General features: G+C 33.4%; 2 protein-coding genes, 1 long non-coding RNA gene and 1 pseudogene across 5 annotated transcripts in view; 3 read left to right on the top strand and 1 right to left on the bottom strand.

Annotated features, from left to right (window-relative positions):
- Positions 1-18872, top strand: part of EMB2726 (elongation factor Ts family protein) — a 70376-nt gene extending 51504 nt beyond the window's left edge. Inside the window, exons 6-7 of one of the 2 annotated variants that reach the window (XR_015016230.1) lie at positions 17096-17811; positions 18277-18872. Coding sequence is in view for 1 of the 2 variants with exons in the window: in XM_085720130.1 (XP_085576256.1) it covers positions 17096-17270 (175 nt within the window). In the remaining variant the exon portion in view is untranslated. Of the gene's footprint in view, positions 1-17095; positions 17893-18276 lie in introns of those variants that run through there. The other variant, XM_085720130.1, reaches the window with a different exon arrangement.
- On the top strand, positions 1191-9181 carry LOC146918487 (lupeol synthase-like). The gene is made up of 15 exons (XM_085720131.1): positions 1191-1480; positions 4240-4425; positions 4616-4705; positions 5748-5945; positions 6039-6123; positions 6224-6390; positions 6515-6817; positions 7133-7375; positions 7478-7633; positions 7737-7783; positions 7897-8040; positions 8177-8354; positions 8427-8507; positions 8614-8697; positions 8798-9181. The coding sequence occupies exons 1-15, from the start codon at positions 1286-1288 to the stop codon at positions 8927-8929; spliced, it is 2289 nt and encodes a 762-aa protein (XP_085576257.1). The 5' UTR covers positions 1191-1285; the 3' UTR covers positions 8930-9181.
- Positions 4709-10948, bottom strand: LOC146918486 (uncharacterized). Its single transcript, XR_015016233.1, has 3 exons — positions 10312-10948; positions 9302-9418; positions 4709-5178 (listed from the first exon to the last, which is right to left on the bottom strand). It is a non-coding gene; the product is annotated as an uncharacterized LOC146918486 (long non-coding RNA).
- Positions 11071-14710, top strand: LOC146918485 (disease resistance protein Roq1-like; annotated as a pseudogene). The gene is made up of 3 exons (XR_015016228.1): positions 11071-11642; positions 11871-12977; positions 13081-14710. The product of XR_015016228.1 is annotated as a disease resistance protein Roq1-like (transcript).

Raw genomic sequence — 18872 nt, 5'->3', positions numbered from 1 at the left:
AGGGAGAGAGATGATGATGGATGATAGAGACAATAAAATCTAGTATTGAGAGTGTATGATATGGTTGTATTTCTTATTTGATATAATGGATGAAATTAACTTTCCCATGGTGGAAAATGATTGACCTTTTCCATGTTAAATGCCACCGTAAGGAGCCAACTTTATATATTAATTTCTTAGTCTTATGATATTTTTGGTTTATAGTTGGAATAGTCTTATGAGATTTTAATGATGAAATGGTGTTCAAACCTTGTTGATGTTATTTATTTTTTCGAATTTAAAAATAATATTAATAATATTTTTTTTTACTACAACACAAAAAGATTTGAATGATGACATTTTTAAAGAAAAAACGATATTATAATATGATGTGGTAACATTGTTATGTTGTGGTTAAGTGACACCTAATCTAAGGTAAGTAATGGTGGTTTTTATAACATCAAGATCGTAGCTTAATTTAGGGAAGGGGTCAGTACCTACAAATGCCCCTCCTCTTGATCTATCTATAATAGTAATGTACACCATTTAGCTTGCACACTTGTAATACAATTTTAGATATTTTTGAAATTTTATTTCAATTATTTAAAGAATTTAATTTGTACACATTAGTGACAATACAAACATTTTTTATAAATGTATTCAATCAAATCATTTTATGATATGCTGTGTTTTTAAATTAGTTCTTAAAATATCTTTATAAATATTTTTTTTAAAAAAAGTTAAATTAACTCATTCAAATTGGCACGGCGAAAATCAGACCTTACAATTTGAAAATGAGCACACTCCCGGATCTCAAATCAATTCGACCGCACTAACTATCTCTCCAAATATCTATTGACACGTTTTGATTGTCAGCAAGTGTCAGAACATTTTAAATGCATTTGTGTCAAAAAAAAAAACATTTTAAATGCATAGAAATTACTAGTTAATATCTTATATAAAATCTAATACTTCATTTTGTCAATATATCTTTCTTCTTTTTTTTTGGTGGTGGAACACTATATTTTTTTGGTGGTGAATATATCTTTCTTCTTATCGAATCAATCATTTTACTCTAATAGTATAAATTGAATCTTAATTAATTACTCCATGCAGTCCTTTTTGGTTTACTGAATAGTACTCGATGATTCACAGCTTCACATATACGTGTGACTGTGAGTATATATATATACACAGACAACTCTTGAGCCATGGCAGAAACTAATAATTAAGGCGTCGTTAATATTATTAAGGTTTTTCATTTTCTTTTCCAAATTATCAACACATATATAGAGTAAAGAAAAAGATGTGGAAGTTGAAGATAGGAGAAGGAGGAGAAGGGTTGATTTCTGTGAATAACTTCATAGGACGTCAACACTGGGAATTTGATCCAAATGCAGGAACACCAGAAGAACATGCTGAGATTGAAAGGCTACGCAATCAATTCACCAAAAACAGATTCTCCATCAAACAAAGTTCTGACCTCTTCATGAGAATGCAGGTATTCATTCATTACTATGTCTATGATCTATTAAAACCTATAGATACATGGTGAGTATCAATATAGGAGACTGACACCTATTATCTTAAATCTTGCTGCTTTCTTTTTTTATCAAGTAGCTGCGACAAATTCACTCATGAATAAGTAGGAAATCCAGAGTTTAAATCGGATTCATGCATATATAAATCATATATACTACTTGATAATATATAGTTAATGTAACTACTTTCTTTTAAGGAAATTAACATGACTTTTTTAAGATGGGTTATGCTAACAAACGATGATCTAAGGACACTTGTTAAGATGTTAAAAATGAAAATAAATGATAAATTCAAGGTATTAAATGCATCGTTTTTAAAATAAAGTTTCTTTTTTAAAAATCTTATCAAATGTTTTTAGAGCATTTGCTAGCATTTTTTTTAAAATTTGATATATAATCAAAGTAATTAGTTTTGATACGTTAGATAGCTACTGGCTAGTGGAGTATTTTTTTTTTTTTGAACAACTAATATTATTAAAGAATCCAATCAACTCAAGGAGAGCAGACGGGACATGGGAGAAAATGGCAGAAGCCACCAAATAAGCAAAAACAAGCTAACCACTGATCTAACAAAAGCCTATGGCAGTAGCATAAAAACAGTGCACCCTGTAGCCAAAACTGAAACAAAACAACACCAGGCAGAATAACAGCAGCCTACATAACTGGAGCTATTCTTCCATAGTCACAAGACCAAATAAATAGCAGAGAATATATACGGTGGCTTGTGAAAATCTTGGTTTTAAATATGTTTTTAATCCATATAAAATTACAAACTTTTAAGTTTAGTCCCTACATAAAATCACACTTTTTAATCCTTCTAACATTTTCCTTTAACTTTTTAGGGACCAAAGTTTCAGACTGAAATTTTTTACAAGGACTAAAAATGTTGATAGAAAATTTTACGGAGACTTAAAATGCTAATGGAAAATTTTACAAGGACTAAAAAGTATAATTTTATTTTCTAGCAGTAAAAACAAAATTATAGATATTTATAGGAAGCATTTACTTATAATTAACCTAATTTTAAAATATAGTGATCAATTCCTAAAAAATGTAAAACTATAGTGACCAAAAAAAGTATCAACACCTCTCAAAAAAAAAAAAATATCAACAATTAGAATAGGAAACTACCTCAATACCTTACGTTAAGACGATTACATAACATAACTAGATTGCGTTACTTGAAAGAAATTGAAGTAAACAAGTATGTAATCTTCTTTCAAAATAAAAAAAAAAAGTATGTAATCTCTGCATTTTTAGTACTTACCATCGACTTCATAGGATAAAGATTACGTGCAAGTACACCCCTAGACTAACTAGATCGTGTCTGATTTATAGTTAATTAGTGATGACACATCATTCTCCAAAACATCATTTTTAGTATTGTTGCAGGTCTTTTTTCTCACCATTTTGGCACGTAAAGTTACGTACGGTTTAAGTCGTTAGTTATAAACCATAAAACACTTCAACATCTTGTTTTTATTGAAAAGATTAGATTAGGTTTGAAGAATTGTAGAAGAGATATATATAGTAAGGGGTGGACCCAGACTCGAAAGTTGAGAGGGGCCAAAACAAAACCGAGGCACTAACCTACATGCTACAATCACGTTGCACTATCAATTCAACTTTCATTGCTTTCATTCGGTGTATGTTGCTTTCACCTTAATGTTACAGAAGTTATATCTTATAGCTTTTAAAAAAGAGAGATTAGTCACTTTAGTTACTGAATATGAAAGGAGTCGTCACTTTAGTCTCTGAATGTAGATAAAATGCAAAATAGTCTCTGAATGTAGACTATGTTAGTCAATTTAGTCCTTGAATGCAAACTCCATTAGTCAATTTAGTCCCTGAATGTAGACTCCGTTAGTCACTTTAGTCCCTGAAATTGACCAACAGAGTCTATATCCAGGGATTGTTTTGCAATTTCTCTGCATTTAGGGACTAAAGTGACTACTCATTTTTCATTCAGGGATTAAAGTGACTAATTCTCCTTTAAAAAATTACAATGATTACTCGTGATTCTGCATACGTGACATAATATCAAACATAAAATTAGTTTTGCATTTATAATAACTAGCGAAAAGATGGGCACTCACGTGCCCGTCTTTCCGCTCTTTTTACTGCGTTAAAATTTGAAAATTATGAACTATTTTTTTTTATGAAATTTTGATTTTGATTAAAACTAAAAATATAAATGTTTGTTGCTTTGTAGTTATAACAAAACAAATTAAACATGATTATTTATTTCAATAACACCAGCAACAATCTTTATTATAAAAAAGTTGTTTAAGGGTATAATTAGGATGATAAAAAATTTAATATAAATATACTCATTTAGTTTGTTACATTGTTTAAATGATAAAGAAAAAAACAAACATATATATATATTCATAGTGTGTTTGTTACATTTTTTAAATATTTAAATTTATTCTTATTTGTTTGTTACATGTGTTATTTGTATTGAAAATTGAAGACGTTTTTGAAAAGATAGAGAAAATTAGTTTTTTTAGGAGATATAAAAACTAGTTTGTAAACGGTTTTTTTAGCCTTGTAGTAAAAAACTTTTTTTTGTTAAACTTTCTTGTAGTTCTAAAAAGTAAACTTTGTTCCTCAAAAAAAAAAAAAAAAAGTAAACTTTGTTGCAGTTCGTAAGAAGTACAGTTGATTAATTTCCAATGTCATTTCTAAATATGGTGATTGAATATTGACCAACATGCAGCTAAAAAAAGAGAATCAATGTAGCCCCATTCCACCAGCAGTTAAACTGAGAGATGAAGATATCATAACAGGGGAAGCATTGATTACAACAATAAGAAGTGCTATAAGTTTCTATTCCTCAATTCAAGCTCATGATGGTCACTGGCCTGCAGAATCTGCTGGCCCTTTGTTCTTCGTTCAACCATTGGTGAGTGAAGTCCCTTTGATCTTCAGTTGAAACTCTCTGATCTTTATACAAAAGAGAAAATTTGGTCAACAAAATATCAAATACATCAATTTTTATTGATCCTGTTTTTTCTTATATATAAAACCGGAGAGATTACTTGGTACTTGCTGATATTGATGACCACTGGACGTATTGATATTTGTATATACAGGTAATGGCCCTCTATATTACAGGATCCCTTGATGAGGTTTTAGGACCTCAACATAAGAAGGAAATTGTTCGGTATTTATATAATCATCAGGTATTATGTAAATCATGCATTTTACTTCTATACTAAATAAGAATATATTTTTCCTCAAAATAATTGAGATCAAATAAAGATCCTGAAAAGAAACAAATAATTGTAATCCTAACAAACTGGGATAATAATAGACTCAACATAACTGAATGAAAAACATTTAAACAAGTTTGAGTTAGGAAAGTTGACAAAACATCATGACCATTGATCCCTCTCTTCAAAACTATAATTGTTTGTTGACACTGGCAGATGCCTCACCATCACATTTGCATTCCTTTTCTACTTTGACTCCTTCCCCCTACTCCTTGCTATATACTTGTAAATAAGCACTTCATTGAGGCAAACCTCCCTTTAGATGAGGATCCCTTCCCCTGCTCAGCATCAAACATGTTGCTTCTGCCTCCTTCACATCGGTAACATAGATACTATCTCTTCCATATAACATGGTATCAATGAAGCTTTGATGTCACTTGTTACTGAAATAGACAAAGATATACATCGTAAACAAAACAAATAAACATCGTAAACAAAACAAATGAAAGAGAATGCAACTATACGTGTTTCTGCCAATGTAGCCTGTCTCTATGGGCAGCTTTAGAATATACAGAGGTTCATCTTATTACTTTTTCAGGGAAAATAGGTTCATTGAGTAATTGCTAAAAAATACAAGGGGAAAATTCTTAAACCTAAATAAACATCCTTTACATTCTATCACAAAGAAAGCATCATAATAGGTAGTACCAAGAAAAAACAATATTCACCATTTTATTATTCAGTAATAACTTATATGTGAATTGTGGTTGGCGATGCACAAGTTAGAAATCCCCTTTTCTTAATTGCATTTTGAAAACCTAAGATTTTCTTGCATTAATTTCCACATATGATTCACACAAAATACCCCTTTTGTCTAGTAAGTATTATTTTAGTGTCCCTAAACTCACCGATAAAATGATGGAAGGCAGTAGCAAGAAAGTCATATACTGTCAAGATTCATAGAATAATCACTCAATCAGTTATTTCGATACCATTTGTGATGAGGTGACAGAACGAAGATGGTGGATGGGGATTCCATATAGAGGGACATAGCACAATGTTTGGATCAGCATTGAGCTATATTGCACTGAGGCTACTTGGAGAAGGACCTGAAGATGGTGAAGACAAGGCAATGGAGAGATGCAGAAATTGGATCCTTGACCACGGTGGTTTAGTGGCTATTCCATCGTGGGGAAAGTTCTGGGTCACGGTAAATTAATTTAATTCATTCATTTTGTATATACAGCAGTGCATTCTATTCTAGAGAAATATGCATCAGAATAAGCAACCACGCTGTATATAGGTACTTGGAGTTTATGAGTGGCGAGGCTGCAATCCACTTCCACCAGAGTTCTGGTTTCTACCAAAATTCACCCCTATTCATCCAGGTGCATATCTATCTAGGTCCTACATTAATTTGGGTTACTTAGCTTCTATATGCAACCATTATCTTGTCTAATGCCTTGGTCAAATTAAATATGCATTCAGGGAAAATGTTGTGCTACTGTCGGTTAGTTTACATGCCCATGTCATATCTATATGGGAAGAAATTTGTGGGCCCTATCACTAACCTAATCAAATCACTAAGAGAAGAACTGTACAATCAAACTTATGATCAAATCAACTGGAACAAAGCTCGGAATACTATTGCTAAGGTTTGTACGTGTGTGGAACCAATCTATATATATATCTCTATCTTTAATTGATATGTATACAATTTTTTATTTGATGCATACATGCATATAGATATATGAAACTGACAAGGGTATGCAATTTCAGGAGGATCTGTACTACCCACATCCTATGATTCAAGATATGTTATGGGGATTTCTTTATCATGTGGGAGAGCCTTTTCAGAATTGCTGGCCTTTCACCAAGCTTAGACAGAAGGCATTAGAAATCGCAATTAATCATGTGCGTTACGAGGATGAGAACAGTAGATACCTTTGCATTGGAAGTGTAGAGAAAGTTTTATGTTTGATAGCGCGTTGGGTTGAAAACCCGAACTCAGAGGCATACAAACTTCATTTAGCTCGAATCCCTGATTACTTCTGGCTTGCAGAAGATGGCTTGAAAATCCAGGTTAATATTGTATTTTTTTCACTTGACCAACTAAGGCCTGCGACATTTCATTTAATTTTGTTAAGATATATAAATATGATTAGTATCTTTAGGATATTGTGTTATTATGCCTTGATTATATTTCTTTAGCTTTCCTTTCTTAGTTGATTCTTTCTCAATTATTGGAACTGAATAGGAGACTCATGTGTACATATACATGCATTCCCCATATAATAGAATCAGATTTTCAGTCTCAAGTAATTTAATATAAATTAATCATGGTATAATATTACTCCACTAAAATTAACAGTTGTTAAATAATAATAATGAATGCAGAGCTTTGGGTGTCAAATGTGGGACACAGCATTTGCTATACAAGCAATACTTGCTTGTAACGTGAGTGAAGAGTATGGTCCTACACTTCGGAAAGCACATGACTTCCTGAAGGCCTCACAGGTAGTTGAAAATCCATCCGGTGAGTTCAAAGCAATGTACAGACACATATGCAAAGGATCGTGGACATTCTCAATGCATGACCAAGGTTGGCAAGTCTCTGACTGCACCGCAGAAGGACTCAAGGTTTTACTAATTATATCGTCATATATAAATGTTAACTATTTTTGTAGGTTTTTCAAAATATACATACATGGCATGACATGATATTCATGAAAACACATGCAGGGCGCACTCCTGTTGTCAAAAATGCCAACTGATCTTGTTGGAGAAAAATTGGAAACAGAGCGACTCTACGATGCTGTTAATGTCATCCTCTCGCTACAGAGCAGTAATGGCGGGTTCTCTGCTTGGGAACCTCAAAATGCTTACAGTTGGTTAGAGGTATGCTATGAAGTTACTCTTATTCGACAAACATATTATTATATAAAAGAAAAGTTTGTAAGAATGACAACCAACTAATTCTATGCATGCATGTCTGCTGCAGAAATTCAATCCAACTGAATTCTTTGAAGACACACTGATTGAGAGGGAGTAAGATATATAGCAACATCAATCATAAACATATATGTGTGTGTATACATATTCATTGTTGAAGCACATATAAATTTCTCACTGCATATATGTGTTCATTGTGAAATTAATAGGTATGTTGAGTGCACTGGTTCTGCAATGCAAGCCCTGTATCTCTTCACAAAGCTACACCCAACTCATAGAGCTAAGGAAATACATCACTGCCTTTCCAAAGCAATTCATTTCATTGAAAACACACAAAATCCTGATGGATCCTGGTATTCTATCTTCTACTCTCTATTTATTATACACCACCTAATGATCTATTGTGTTAAACATGAGACTTTCTTTAATTTTTGTTTGGTTCATGATTTAGTATAGATAGACATAATTAGTACATACACTACTCCACAGGTACGGCTGTTGGGGAATTTGCTATACGTATGGCACTTGGTTTGCTGTAGAGGGACTAACAGCTTGTGGAAAGAATTACCGTAACAGTCCTTCCTTGCGAAAAGCTTGTCAATTTTTATTGTCAAAGCAGCTTCCTAATGGGGGGTGGGGAGAAAGTTATTTGTCAAGCCAAAACAAGGTATATATATTATTGTATATTCATTTTGCTTTGAATGAGAACTCACTTGTTTTTCCTTGTTAATTTAAATAGGTATATACAAACCTAGAAGACAACCGTGCAAATTTAGTTCAAACTTCGTGGGCTTTGTTGTCCCTTATCGGTGCAAGGCAGGTTAGTATTGTGAAAAATAAAGCTAGCTTAGCTCCTGCCTCTTGGTAATTATAAATTATGTTAATAAATGCGCTTTTCTAATTATGAATGTTTTTGTTACAAAAAGGCTGATATAGATCCTACACCCATACACCGTGGAATGAAGTTAATAATCAATTCACAGATGGAAGATGGAGATTTCCCACAACAGGTAATTAGTGTAACACTTCTCTCCTTCCATCAATCTTATATACTATTCTTATTCATTAATTAATTATAAGTTGATAACAAATTAAAAAATGCAACTACAGGAGATAACCGGAGTATTTATGAGGAATTGTACCCTGAACTACTCATCATATCGAAACATCTTTCCCATATGGGCTCTGGGAGAGTATCGTCACCGAGTCTTGTCTGCACAAATTCCAAATGCTGCACCTTGAATTGTAACTACTCACTACCCAGGTGCTAATTGGTTGTACACATCAAGTTATGAAACTATAATTTGATTATTATTTTTCCGAATTTTGTATTTTCTGGCAGTTTGTAAAAAACATGTCGATTGGTTCTTTTTAAAATAAGTCTTTCTTCAAGAATATCATCGGTAACTGTAAGCATATTCATTTCAGCAACTTATCATGTAACTTATTCCTTTCAGAAAGGCAATATATATTTTCAGTTCTATTGCATTTTAAGATCTTGGACTTCGATTCTATATCCCATCCCAATGGCATTTATAACCTGATTTAAATTAATGTTACCAAGACAATTGGTCTTTGAGGAAATTAATACAAAGCACAATTGAAGGAACTTACCAGGCAAGTGAGCTGCACCACCAGCACCAGCATATTAACTTTTTTCCCTCACTCACAGCATACAAGGCGTAAAGAGAACATCGTTTCTGGAGTACGGCGTGCTGAAACTATTCTCACCTAAAGTTTGATTCAGGTACATTTACGTCAGGATAAACAATTTTATACAGTACAACACCTTTACAAGGGAAATTAAAATGATGCACACCAAACATCTCCAAGATTTCAGCATAACTTTCCATAGCAGGCAGATCCAAATCAGAACCCATTGAGATCCACACTCGTGGACCAACTACGTTTAATGAACAAAAAAGAATGACAAAGTGTGCGAGTATCAAAATTTTCACTTCTTAAATATCAAACAAAGCAATATTAAGAGTAGTAGTTTCAGTAGTCACCTAAGAGTGAATAGAAAAATAAAGGATGATTTAAGCAATACCAATGAAACAGATAACAGTTTATTTTCACAATTTTATTTTATTCACTTTAAATGTTGGGAAGAAACAAGTAAATTGTTTCACTACTGTAAGCATAAAATGGAAGTAATATTCTAACTGTGAAAAATTTATGAAACACAACTGAATGATATTGTTTTCATAATAGCCTATTAATTTAAAAAGAACAAAATGTCTAAATATATGAAACAACTTATATTATAGAAATGAATACAGTTTTAAGTATAAAACAATCTTTTTTTTTTTTTTTTAAATTAGAGAAAATATGGGAGGCAGTTCAATATGAAGTGATCAGCCTATTTTTAGGGATAAAAATATGAGTTGCATCTTAAAGAAAGGTGATAACAAATTTACTAGGGTAAAAAAGAAACACATCTTCAACAGCTTGTGCTTTGTTTCACAACACTCAGTCCTTACAAGCACCAGACTTAAAAGTACTTCATAAAAGTAATTTGTTAACTGGATTTGATCTTCTGATTGTTTATTAGATCCACTAAGTTGTCTGAATCACGCACACCCATTATAGGACATGATAAAGATGAGGAAAAGATGCCTTACACGATATTGAAACAATCTGGAATTCTGTGTGAAGACACACGAAGTAGTATGCAATGGTGGCAAAGAGCTGGTGATCTGCTGAGTCTGTGAGCTTGTATTTAAAAATAAGCATCATCCGAAGTAGGAAGAGTGAGGTATAAATTAATAGAAGTTGGTGTTCAAATCTTGCTCTTTCGTCTATAGAATCAAATTCTCATAGAAGTAGGAAACTACATTAGGCGATATTTGAGGAGTTCTCCTCCACTCACCCATCTCATGTAGGCAGACCAATTTTGGACCGAAAACTGGAAAAGTCCCCAACTCCTCCCGGGCTTCCATTGCCATCCACCTCAATGGCACTACATCCTGGCACCTTTCTGATATGCAAATCTTTCATCTTACTTCTCGTTTTGCTTGCATCTTCCCATCTGTCAGCAGAAGCATAAATGCTAGCAAGGAGTGAATGAAGACTTGAATCGCCGGATTTCACTTTTGCTAGTGCTGTAGCAATCCTTTCACCCATATGAGTATTGCCGTAAGTTCTGCAGGCACTAAGCAAAGATCCATAAATTGCAACTATTGTCTCATTCTTTCGGTCCGGCAACTTCCTTATCAATTCCTCTGCCTCATGTAACAGTCCAGCTCGACCAAGAAGGTCTTGTTCCAACACGTGATTGACCAGTAAACCAATCAATTATTGTAAAGAAAGTGCCACGAAATCTACACTTGAAGTTCATTGTTCATAATATTAATATATGCTTTCTCTGAAGTGATAGATTCACGTTGCCATATTGTAACCAAAAAAAGACTCACGTTGCCATATCCAATCCTCTAAACACTTCGTATATTGAGATGGCTATCAGCAGCAGCTCATCTTCAGCTCTTGTTACTTCTTCAAGAAGAAATCATTATGATGTGTTTGTCACCTTTAGAGGTGAAGATACTCACAACAATTTCACTGATTTTCTTTTTGATGCCCTTGAAACTAAAAACATTTCTGTATTTCGGGATAACACTAATCTTCAACAGGGTGAGTCCATAGCACCTGAGCTTCTTCGAGCAATTGAAGGATCTCAGGTTTACGTTGCGGTCTTCTCAAGGAACTATGCTTCCTCAACATGGTGCATGAAAGAATTAAAGAAGATATGTGAATGCGTTCATGGATCCAAAAAACATGTTCTTCCTATTTTCTATGATGTTGATCCTTCTGAGGTACGAAAGCAAAGTGGGATTTATTGTGAAGCCTTTGCGAACCATGAACAAAGATACCAACAAGACTTTGAGATGGTGTCAAGATGGAGGGAAGCTCTAAAACAAGTGGGGAGTATCTCTGGTTGGGATCTACATGATAAGTAAGTAATTTATAGTTTTCTTATTTTTTTGGTAGAAAATATAAGGTGAAGGGACGGTGCACGAGTCTAGGATAGAAACTAAAAGAGTACTTTTTTTTTTTCCTCTAGAACTAGAACAAATATTTGGAGTACAATTAGAAGAAAAAAATTGGAGGACAAACTAAATAATTTTTGTTTTGTTTTTGTACGTTATATATAATGTTATTGAAGAACTTTTTAAACTTTCAGGCCACAAGCTGGAGAGATTAAAAAGATTGTTCAAAAGATAATGAATATACTTGATTGCAAATCTTCACTCGTTTCAAAAGACTTAGATAGAAGTATTACAAAATCATTTACTTTTGGACTCGGTTGATGGTGTTCGTGCTATAGGAATTTGTGGGATGGGAGGAATAGGGAAGACAACCCTTGCTATGGATTTATATGGCAAAATCTCTCATCGATTTGGTGCATCCTGTTTCATCGATGACGTAAACAAAATTTGTAGATCACATGATGGTCCACTCCATGCACAAAAGCAAATCATACTTCAAACTCTCGGCATAGAAAACAACCAAATTTGCAATCATTACAGTGCAACTGATTTGATACGATGTAGGCTACGTCATGAAAAGGCCCTTCTGATTCTTGATAATGTGGAACAAGTTGAACAACTAAAAAAAATAGGTGTGCATCGTGAATGGCTAGGTGCAGGTAGTAGAATCGTTATTATTTCTAGAGATGAGCATATATTGAAAGAATGGAGTTGATGTAGTTTACAAAGTTCCACTTTTGCATTGGACCGAATCTCACAAGTTATTTTGTAGAAAAGCTTTCAAATCTGAGAAAATTATTATGAGTAATTACCAAAATTTGGCAGATGAGATATTGTCTTATGCTAATGGTCTACCATTAGCAATTACAGTATTGGGTTCATTTTTGTTTGATCGTAATGTGACTGAATGGAAGAGTGCATTGGCTAGATTAAGAGAAAGTCCAGATAAAGATGTCATGGATGTGCTGCAATTAAGTTTTGATGGGCTAGAGGAGACGGAAAAAGAAATGTTTCTTGATATTGCTTGTTTTTTCAACAATTTGCCTTGCCCTGAGAAAGAAGTTAAAAACATTCTAAATTGTTGTGGATTTCATGCTGATATTGGATTAAGAGTTCTCATTGATAAATCATTTATAAGAATTGTGGATCTATTTGGTGACAAGGGTCCAGTGATTATAATGCATTCTTTGTTGGAAGAGCTAGGCAGAAAAATTGTGCAAGAAAATTCAAGCAAAGAGCAAAGAAAGTGGAGCAGGGTGTGGTCCGCAGAACAACTCTACAATGTTGTGTTGGAGAATATGGTAAAGATGCTGTTCAGAAATAAAAACAAATATTTCCATTTTTATAAAAACTATAAATAGTGAAAGTAATTTATTTTTTCTTTTATTTTTTGCATTGCTTTAGGAAAAGCATGTTGAGGCCATTGTTTTGGTTGATAAAAAGGTGGACATTGAACACTTGTCAAAAATGAGTAATCTTAGATTGCTCATCATCAGGCACTGTGGACATATCTCAGGAAGCCCATTGAGTCTTTCAAACAAATTAAGATATGTTAAGTGGAATGAATATCCTTTCAAGTGTTTGCCATCAAATTTTCATCCCAACGAACTTGTAGAATTGATCTTGGTGAGAAGCAACATTACACAACTATGGAAAAACAAGAAGGTACTGAGCATCGTGTTATTATTAATATTTATCATCTTAGAAATACGAACAAATTCAAAACAATACTCTTACAATCAAAATAACAACTCTGTTTTTGTTGGTTTTTCATGTCACAGCATCTTCCCAATTTGAGAAAAGATAATAGATTTTGGAGAGTTCCCGAATCTTGAATGGTTAAGTTTGGAAGGATGTTATAAACTTGTGGAGTTGGATCCATCTATTGGACTTTTAAGAAAGCTTGTTTACTTGAATTTAAACAATTGTGATAATCTAGTGAGCATACCCAACAACATATTTGATCTTAGCTCACTTGAATATCTAAATATGCAACACTGTTCCAAAGCGTTTAAGAATGGATCAACGTCCTCTGTCTTCAAATATTTGTTGCCATCCTTGCATAGCTTAGATTGTTTGCGTAGAGTTGACATTAGCTTTTGCAATCTAAGCCAAGTTCCTGATGCAATTGAAGATTTACATTGGCTAGAAAGATTAAATTTAGGGGGAAACAATTTTGTGACACTACCTAGCCTGAGGAAGCTTTCCAAACTTGTATATTTAAATTTGGAGCATTGCAAGTTGTTGGAATCTTTGCCTCAACTTCCTTTTGCTACCACTCTCGTGCGGGATCATGGTGAGAAGAACTATTGGCAGAATAAAGGATTGGTCATTTTCAACTGTCCAAAATTGGGTGAGAAGGAATGTTACGGTAGCATGACATTTTCGTGGATGATGCAATTCATTCAGGCAAACCCACAATCCTCTGATTACATTCAAATTGTAACTCCAGGAAGTAAAATACCAAGTTGGATCAACAATCAGAGCATGGGTGATTCAATACAAATAGACAAATCTCCTATTATGCATGACAATAACAATAATATCATTATTGGCTTTGTATGTTGTGCAGTATTTACAATGGAACGTCATCCAGAGTGCTTATTATCATGGGCCAATATGGAAGTTAGTTTCAATCGTCCTATGAAACTGTTGAGAGTTCCAGTCATTCTCAATGGAGGTCTTGTTATGACCAAATCAAGTCACCTATGGATAATCTACGTCCCTCGAGAGTCCTATGATTATTTTAAAGAAATCCAGTTTGAAGTTCTTGGAGGTCCATTGTTTGAACTACTCAGTTTTGACATTGATGGGGATGAATGTTTGGGTATGGAGGTGAAGAGTTGCGGGTATCGTTGGGTATGTAAACAAGACCTACAAGAGTTCAACTTCACAATGATGAATCACAAAAATTCCTTAACTCGGAAGCAGAAAATTTTGGCAATTGAAGATGAGACACAGCCACAACCGCAACCATAACTACTCCACAGTTAAGAATGTCAACAACCTGCAAAATACAAACATATTTTCATGGGTATATGTTCTGTTTCATACCATGAAGTGTTTTTTTTTTTTTTTTTTTTATGTGGTAACTCGTAGAGTTAATTGTGTTTATTTAACTTTACTAAGTTGAAAATTGAAGTTTCTTAATTGAAAATCGAAGCTTCCCATGAATTTTTATTAAGCTTAGTTGAAATTTCATCTCCTTAGTGCATTCTTGTTACACTGTGTTTGATATTGAAACTAAATGCTCAATTGCAATTAATTCTTCACTAAGTTAACTTAATTGTGTTCATTTTGAAAACAACGTTCTTTTTGTGTTTCAAGAAATCGGAACAGAATGCTCAATTGCAGTTAATTCAATAAGTTAATTAATTTTGAAAAACAAAAAAGTGCTTAAGTTTTCACGACCTTGCCTATTATATGAATTGAATGTGATATTTTTCCATAACTGAGTTTGAATTTTGATAGTTTTTTTTCTTTTTCTTTTCCATAACTGAGTTTTCATGGCCTTGAATATTGAGCTAATTGTTGCAGAAGATAAAAAACAATCAAAAAGTGACAGTGGAAAGGAAGAAGTTGCACCTGCAACTGAGACAGATAGCGATGCATTTGATCCTAGCCCTGTTGTTACAGAATCAGACATTACATCAAGAAACATAAGGTTCTTGTTTTTTATCTCACACTTTTTCTGCTAATTTATCGCATTCGTATTTTACATATGGAAATACTGATTGTATGTCATTTTCCGAAATTACAACTAAAATCAATCATATTTCTTTTGCAATAACATGCATATGTACATGGTTTTTCCGATTAACTTACCAAATGCATATGATAGCTTAGCGAAACAACTTATGACATGTCCATAAGCTATCCATGATAGCATATGAAAAAAGTTATAGCTTGTATGTAAACAGTTTTACATTATTTTATATTGTACTATAAAGATAGCTTATACATAGGTTATGTTTGGATAAACAACTTAAGTGCTTATAGCATAAGCACTTATCATATAAGTGCTTAATTAAGTTGTTTATCCAAACAGAATCGTCTGTGACGATTTTCAATTGGATATCTTGCCCCTGGGTAGAACTGGGAGTTTGAACCAGCCTGTTGACATATCTTTGAATTCTTACATAAGATTTCTAATTTTAAATGTCTGTTTCGCCCCCCATGGATTGCAGCAACTATATCACCAGCACTTGTGAAGCAACTTCAGGACGAAACTGGAACTGGAATGATGGACTGCAAAAATGCTCTATCAGAGAGTCGAGGTGACATTATCAAAGCACACGAGCTCCTAAGGAAAAAAGCCAGGATTTTTCTACTGAAGTCACCTCACAAACTTCAGCAAGGAAACTGAACCAAAGTAAGTAGTTCTAAAACGAAAAACTACAACTGGGTCCTTTAACTTAATTTAAAGTTTCAAACAGGTCCTTGATCTTGTTTTCGTGTTAATTTAGTCATTTCTTCATGTAGGATCAAACTTCATTTTTCATGTATGTTACCAAAACTGTAGCTGACCATTTTAAAAGATACATTACATCTTAAGTTCATCAAGGTTACATCTAAGTTACATCATAGCGACTGTTACAATATCTAATCCATCAAAATTAACACGATAGTTTTTTGTTTCTATCTAAAACTGTGACCTCGTTGTCATTGTCAACAGAAGTCCAATTGTGGTACCGATCGGTGAAACATTCGAATTAGTATATCATTGAACGGATATAGGCTAATTTGAAGTTGGTTGAACGTTGTAAATATTTTTAAAGATGAAAGACTAATTTGACACCAAAAAAAGATAGTAAACTATCTGTATGAAAATTTCAATTAAAGTTAATGGCCCCCTGGTGTAGTTTTGCCCATTCTAAAATATCCATATTTATACCAAAGTAGACATTTTTTGGTGATTGCATTAACTTTATTTACTAATTGGCTTAGCTGTCACGCAATAGCTTGCATTTCTCAGTTTCCTACTATTTTTCTTTCACTTAAAATTTATATACACTCTCTTCACAAAGGATGTGAAGAACTGACTCACTTTTGAAATCTATTGATGTCACTAGAACTACAAACTATATCAGTGTGCTAAGTTTTCTTGACAATTTTCATCCTAACCTTCCCTTCAAATTTGTATACATGTTAAATATTATCTATGAATTATTCTTGGTATAGACAAAACTTAACCTAAGTTTTGTCTGTTTATGACATGCGAGTGTCAGTCTATGAAAGATCCAACACAAACACAGACATTGGATACGACACTAACATGTCGACACCGGTGATAATTTCAGAAAATGCAACAACTGAATGTAACCACATATGTAGGTGTTAGTTGTGCACAGAAAGAAAATTGGGAGAAAAAAATAGATCTGTTTGATGCAACTCTTAAATTGTTTTAATGTTCTGTCAGGAAATCAACAGTAGTGGTTTCGGCCTCATTGGTTAAACAATTAAGGGAAGAAACCGGTGCAGGGATGATGGACTGTAAGAAAGCTCTTGCTGAAACAGAAGGCGATCTTGAAAAGGCGCAAGCATACCTCAGGAAAAGGGTCTCTCATCCGCTGATAAGAAATCCGGAAGACTAGCAGCTGAGGGAAGGATCAGTACAAACATTCACGATGCACGGATCGGTGTTCTAATTGAAGTGAACTGTGAAACCGACTTTGTTGGCAGAAGTGAGAAATTCAAGGAGTTGGTTGATGATCTTGCAATGCAAGTTGCTGCTTGTCCTCAGGTTCCGTTTGTATCTATTGAAGATATTCCCGAAATTATTGTGACGAAGGAAAAAGAACCTGAAATGCAAAGAGAAGACCTTGCTTTGAAACCCGAGAACATAAGAGAGAAAATTGTTGAGGGAAGAATCTCAAAGAGGTTAGGAGATCTTGCTCTTATAGAGCAGCCTTTCATTAAGGATGACAGTGTTTCAGTGAAAGACTTGGTGAGGCAAAGTATAGCTGCCATTGGAGAGAACATTAAATGCGTCGTTTTGTTCGGTTCACTCTCTGTAAAACATGGTGGACCACAGCAGCACAGCTCATTTGACAGAAGCATAAGGCGAACTATATGTTGGTTTTGTTCTATGTCAAGTTAACAAGTCCATTTTACTTTCATAAAAACATTAATCTTGTAAGTTTTTTAATCTCTAAATTAGTTCCTGAAAACATCAAGTGTCATTATAATAATCATTCAGTGGATCTTTTTTTTGAATTAATTGGTCATCAACTCCATCAAACTGGTTGTTTAAAGTAACAACAAAAAGATAAATTTGGCAGTAGCATCATTTGAAGAATTAATTTGGAAATCATGGGACCAATATGATGGCATAAATATTTAAAGGACCAATTCGACATAAGTCATAACTTGATCTTAGGAAAATAAAACTAAAGATTTAATCATAAACTTTTGTGGAGAGAAAAAAAAATTGGCAAAGTATCATTCACAATTCTGAGAGGAATCACTCAACTCTGAGAAGAGCCTGTATTAGAGAAAGAGGAAAAACACATAAATATCTTTCTTATACAATCTAATCATCTATTGGAATATTACACAATCTCTGTCTGTACTAAATTCCTTCGCTTTGGCGACTTGCAGGTAAAAAATGCCATAGGTCTACATCAATATCCACCTCTTTATTCTTACGAAATTTGTACAATTTTGGTACATTAAACTTAAGCTGCATGCAAACTATACAAAACATATCAGATTTCAACAATATGAGAACAGGTCCAGAATTGCACCATGGTTACTTCACAGAAAACCGGAACAGGAAAAGTAACCATGTGTTCGCGACAAGGAAATGAGTAATATTCTTTTTTTTATTTTCATGCTCAAATTTATTAACTTTTACAATGCGACTCAGAAATATCCTATATAGTAAACTGCACTCACCTCTCAGATAACTTCAGAACTTCTAGCATTGAAATCCCTTAAGGCTGCACGTTTCACATGCTGCAATCGTATAAAAATTAACCTATGGTATTGTCACATACGAGGAAAAAAATCACTCATGTTGAAAAGCAACATAGATTAAGGATCTGTTTGTTAGAGTTATAAAAAAGTGATTATGATACTCAATAATCTTGAGATTAAATTTTAGAGATTCTTTAAAAAAGTCGAAACTACTTTGTATTTGTTTACCATAATGAAAATACTTTTTTTTTTTTGAAAAATAAACCAGTTATTGAAAA

The sequence above is a fragment of the Medicago sativa genome, chromosome 6 (assembly GCF_051527215.1).
Source record: "Medicago sativa cultivar Bolivia chromosome 6, Bolivia_mono, whole genome shotgun sequence".
NCBI lineage: Eukaryota > Viridiplantae > Streptophyta > Magnoliopsida > Fabales > Fabaceae > Medicago > Medicago sativa.
The sequence above is the reverse complement of the archived record's forward strand: the minus strand, read 5'-3'. Positions and strand labels throughout refer to the sequence as shown.

What these genes read in the sequence shown, in the direction of transcription:
- LOC146918487 (XM_085720131.1), top strand. Translation starts at nt 1,286, where the DNA reads ATGTGGAAGTTGAAGATAGGAGAAGGAGGAGAAGGGTTGATTTCTGTG. An exon ending in GACACACTGATTGAGAGGGA is followed by an intron (nt 7,784 to 7,896) that starts GTAAGATATATA and finishes TGAAATTAATAG; the next exon opens with GTATGTTGAGTGCACTGGTT. An exon ending in CCCTTATCGGTGCAAGGCAG is followed by an intron (nt 8,508 to 8,613) that starts GTTAGTATTGTG and finishes TGTTACAAAAAG; the next exon opens with GCTGATATAGATCCTACACC.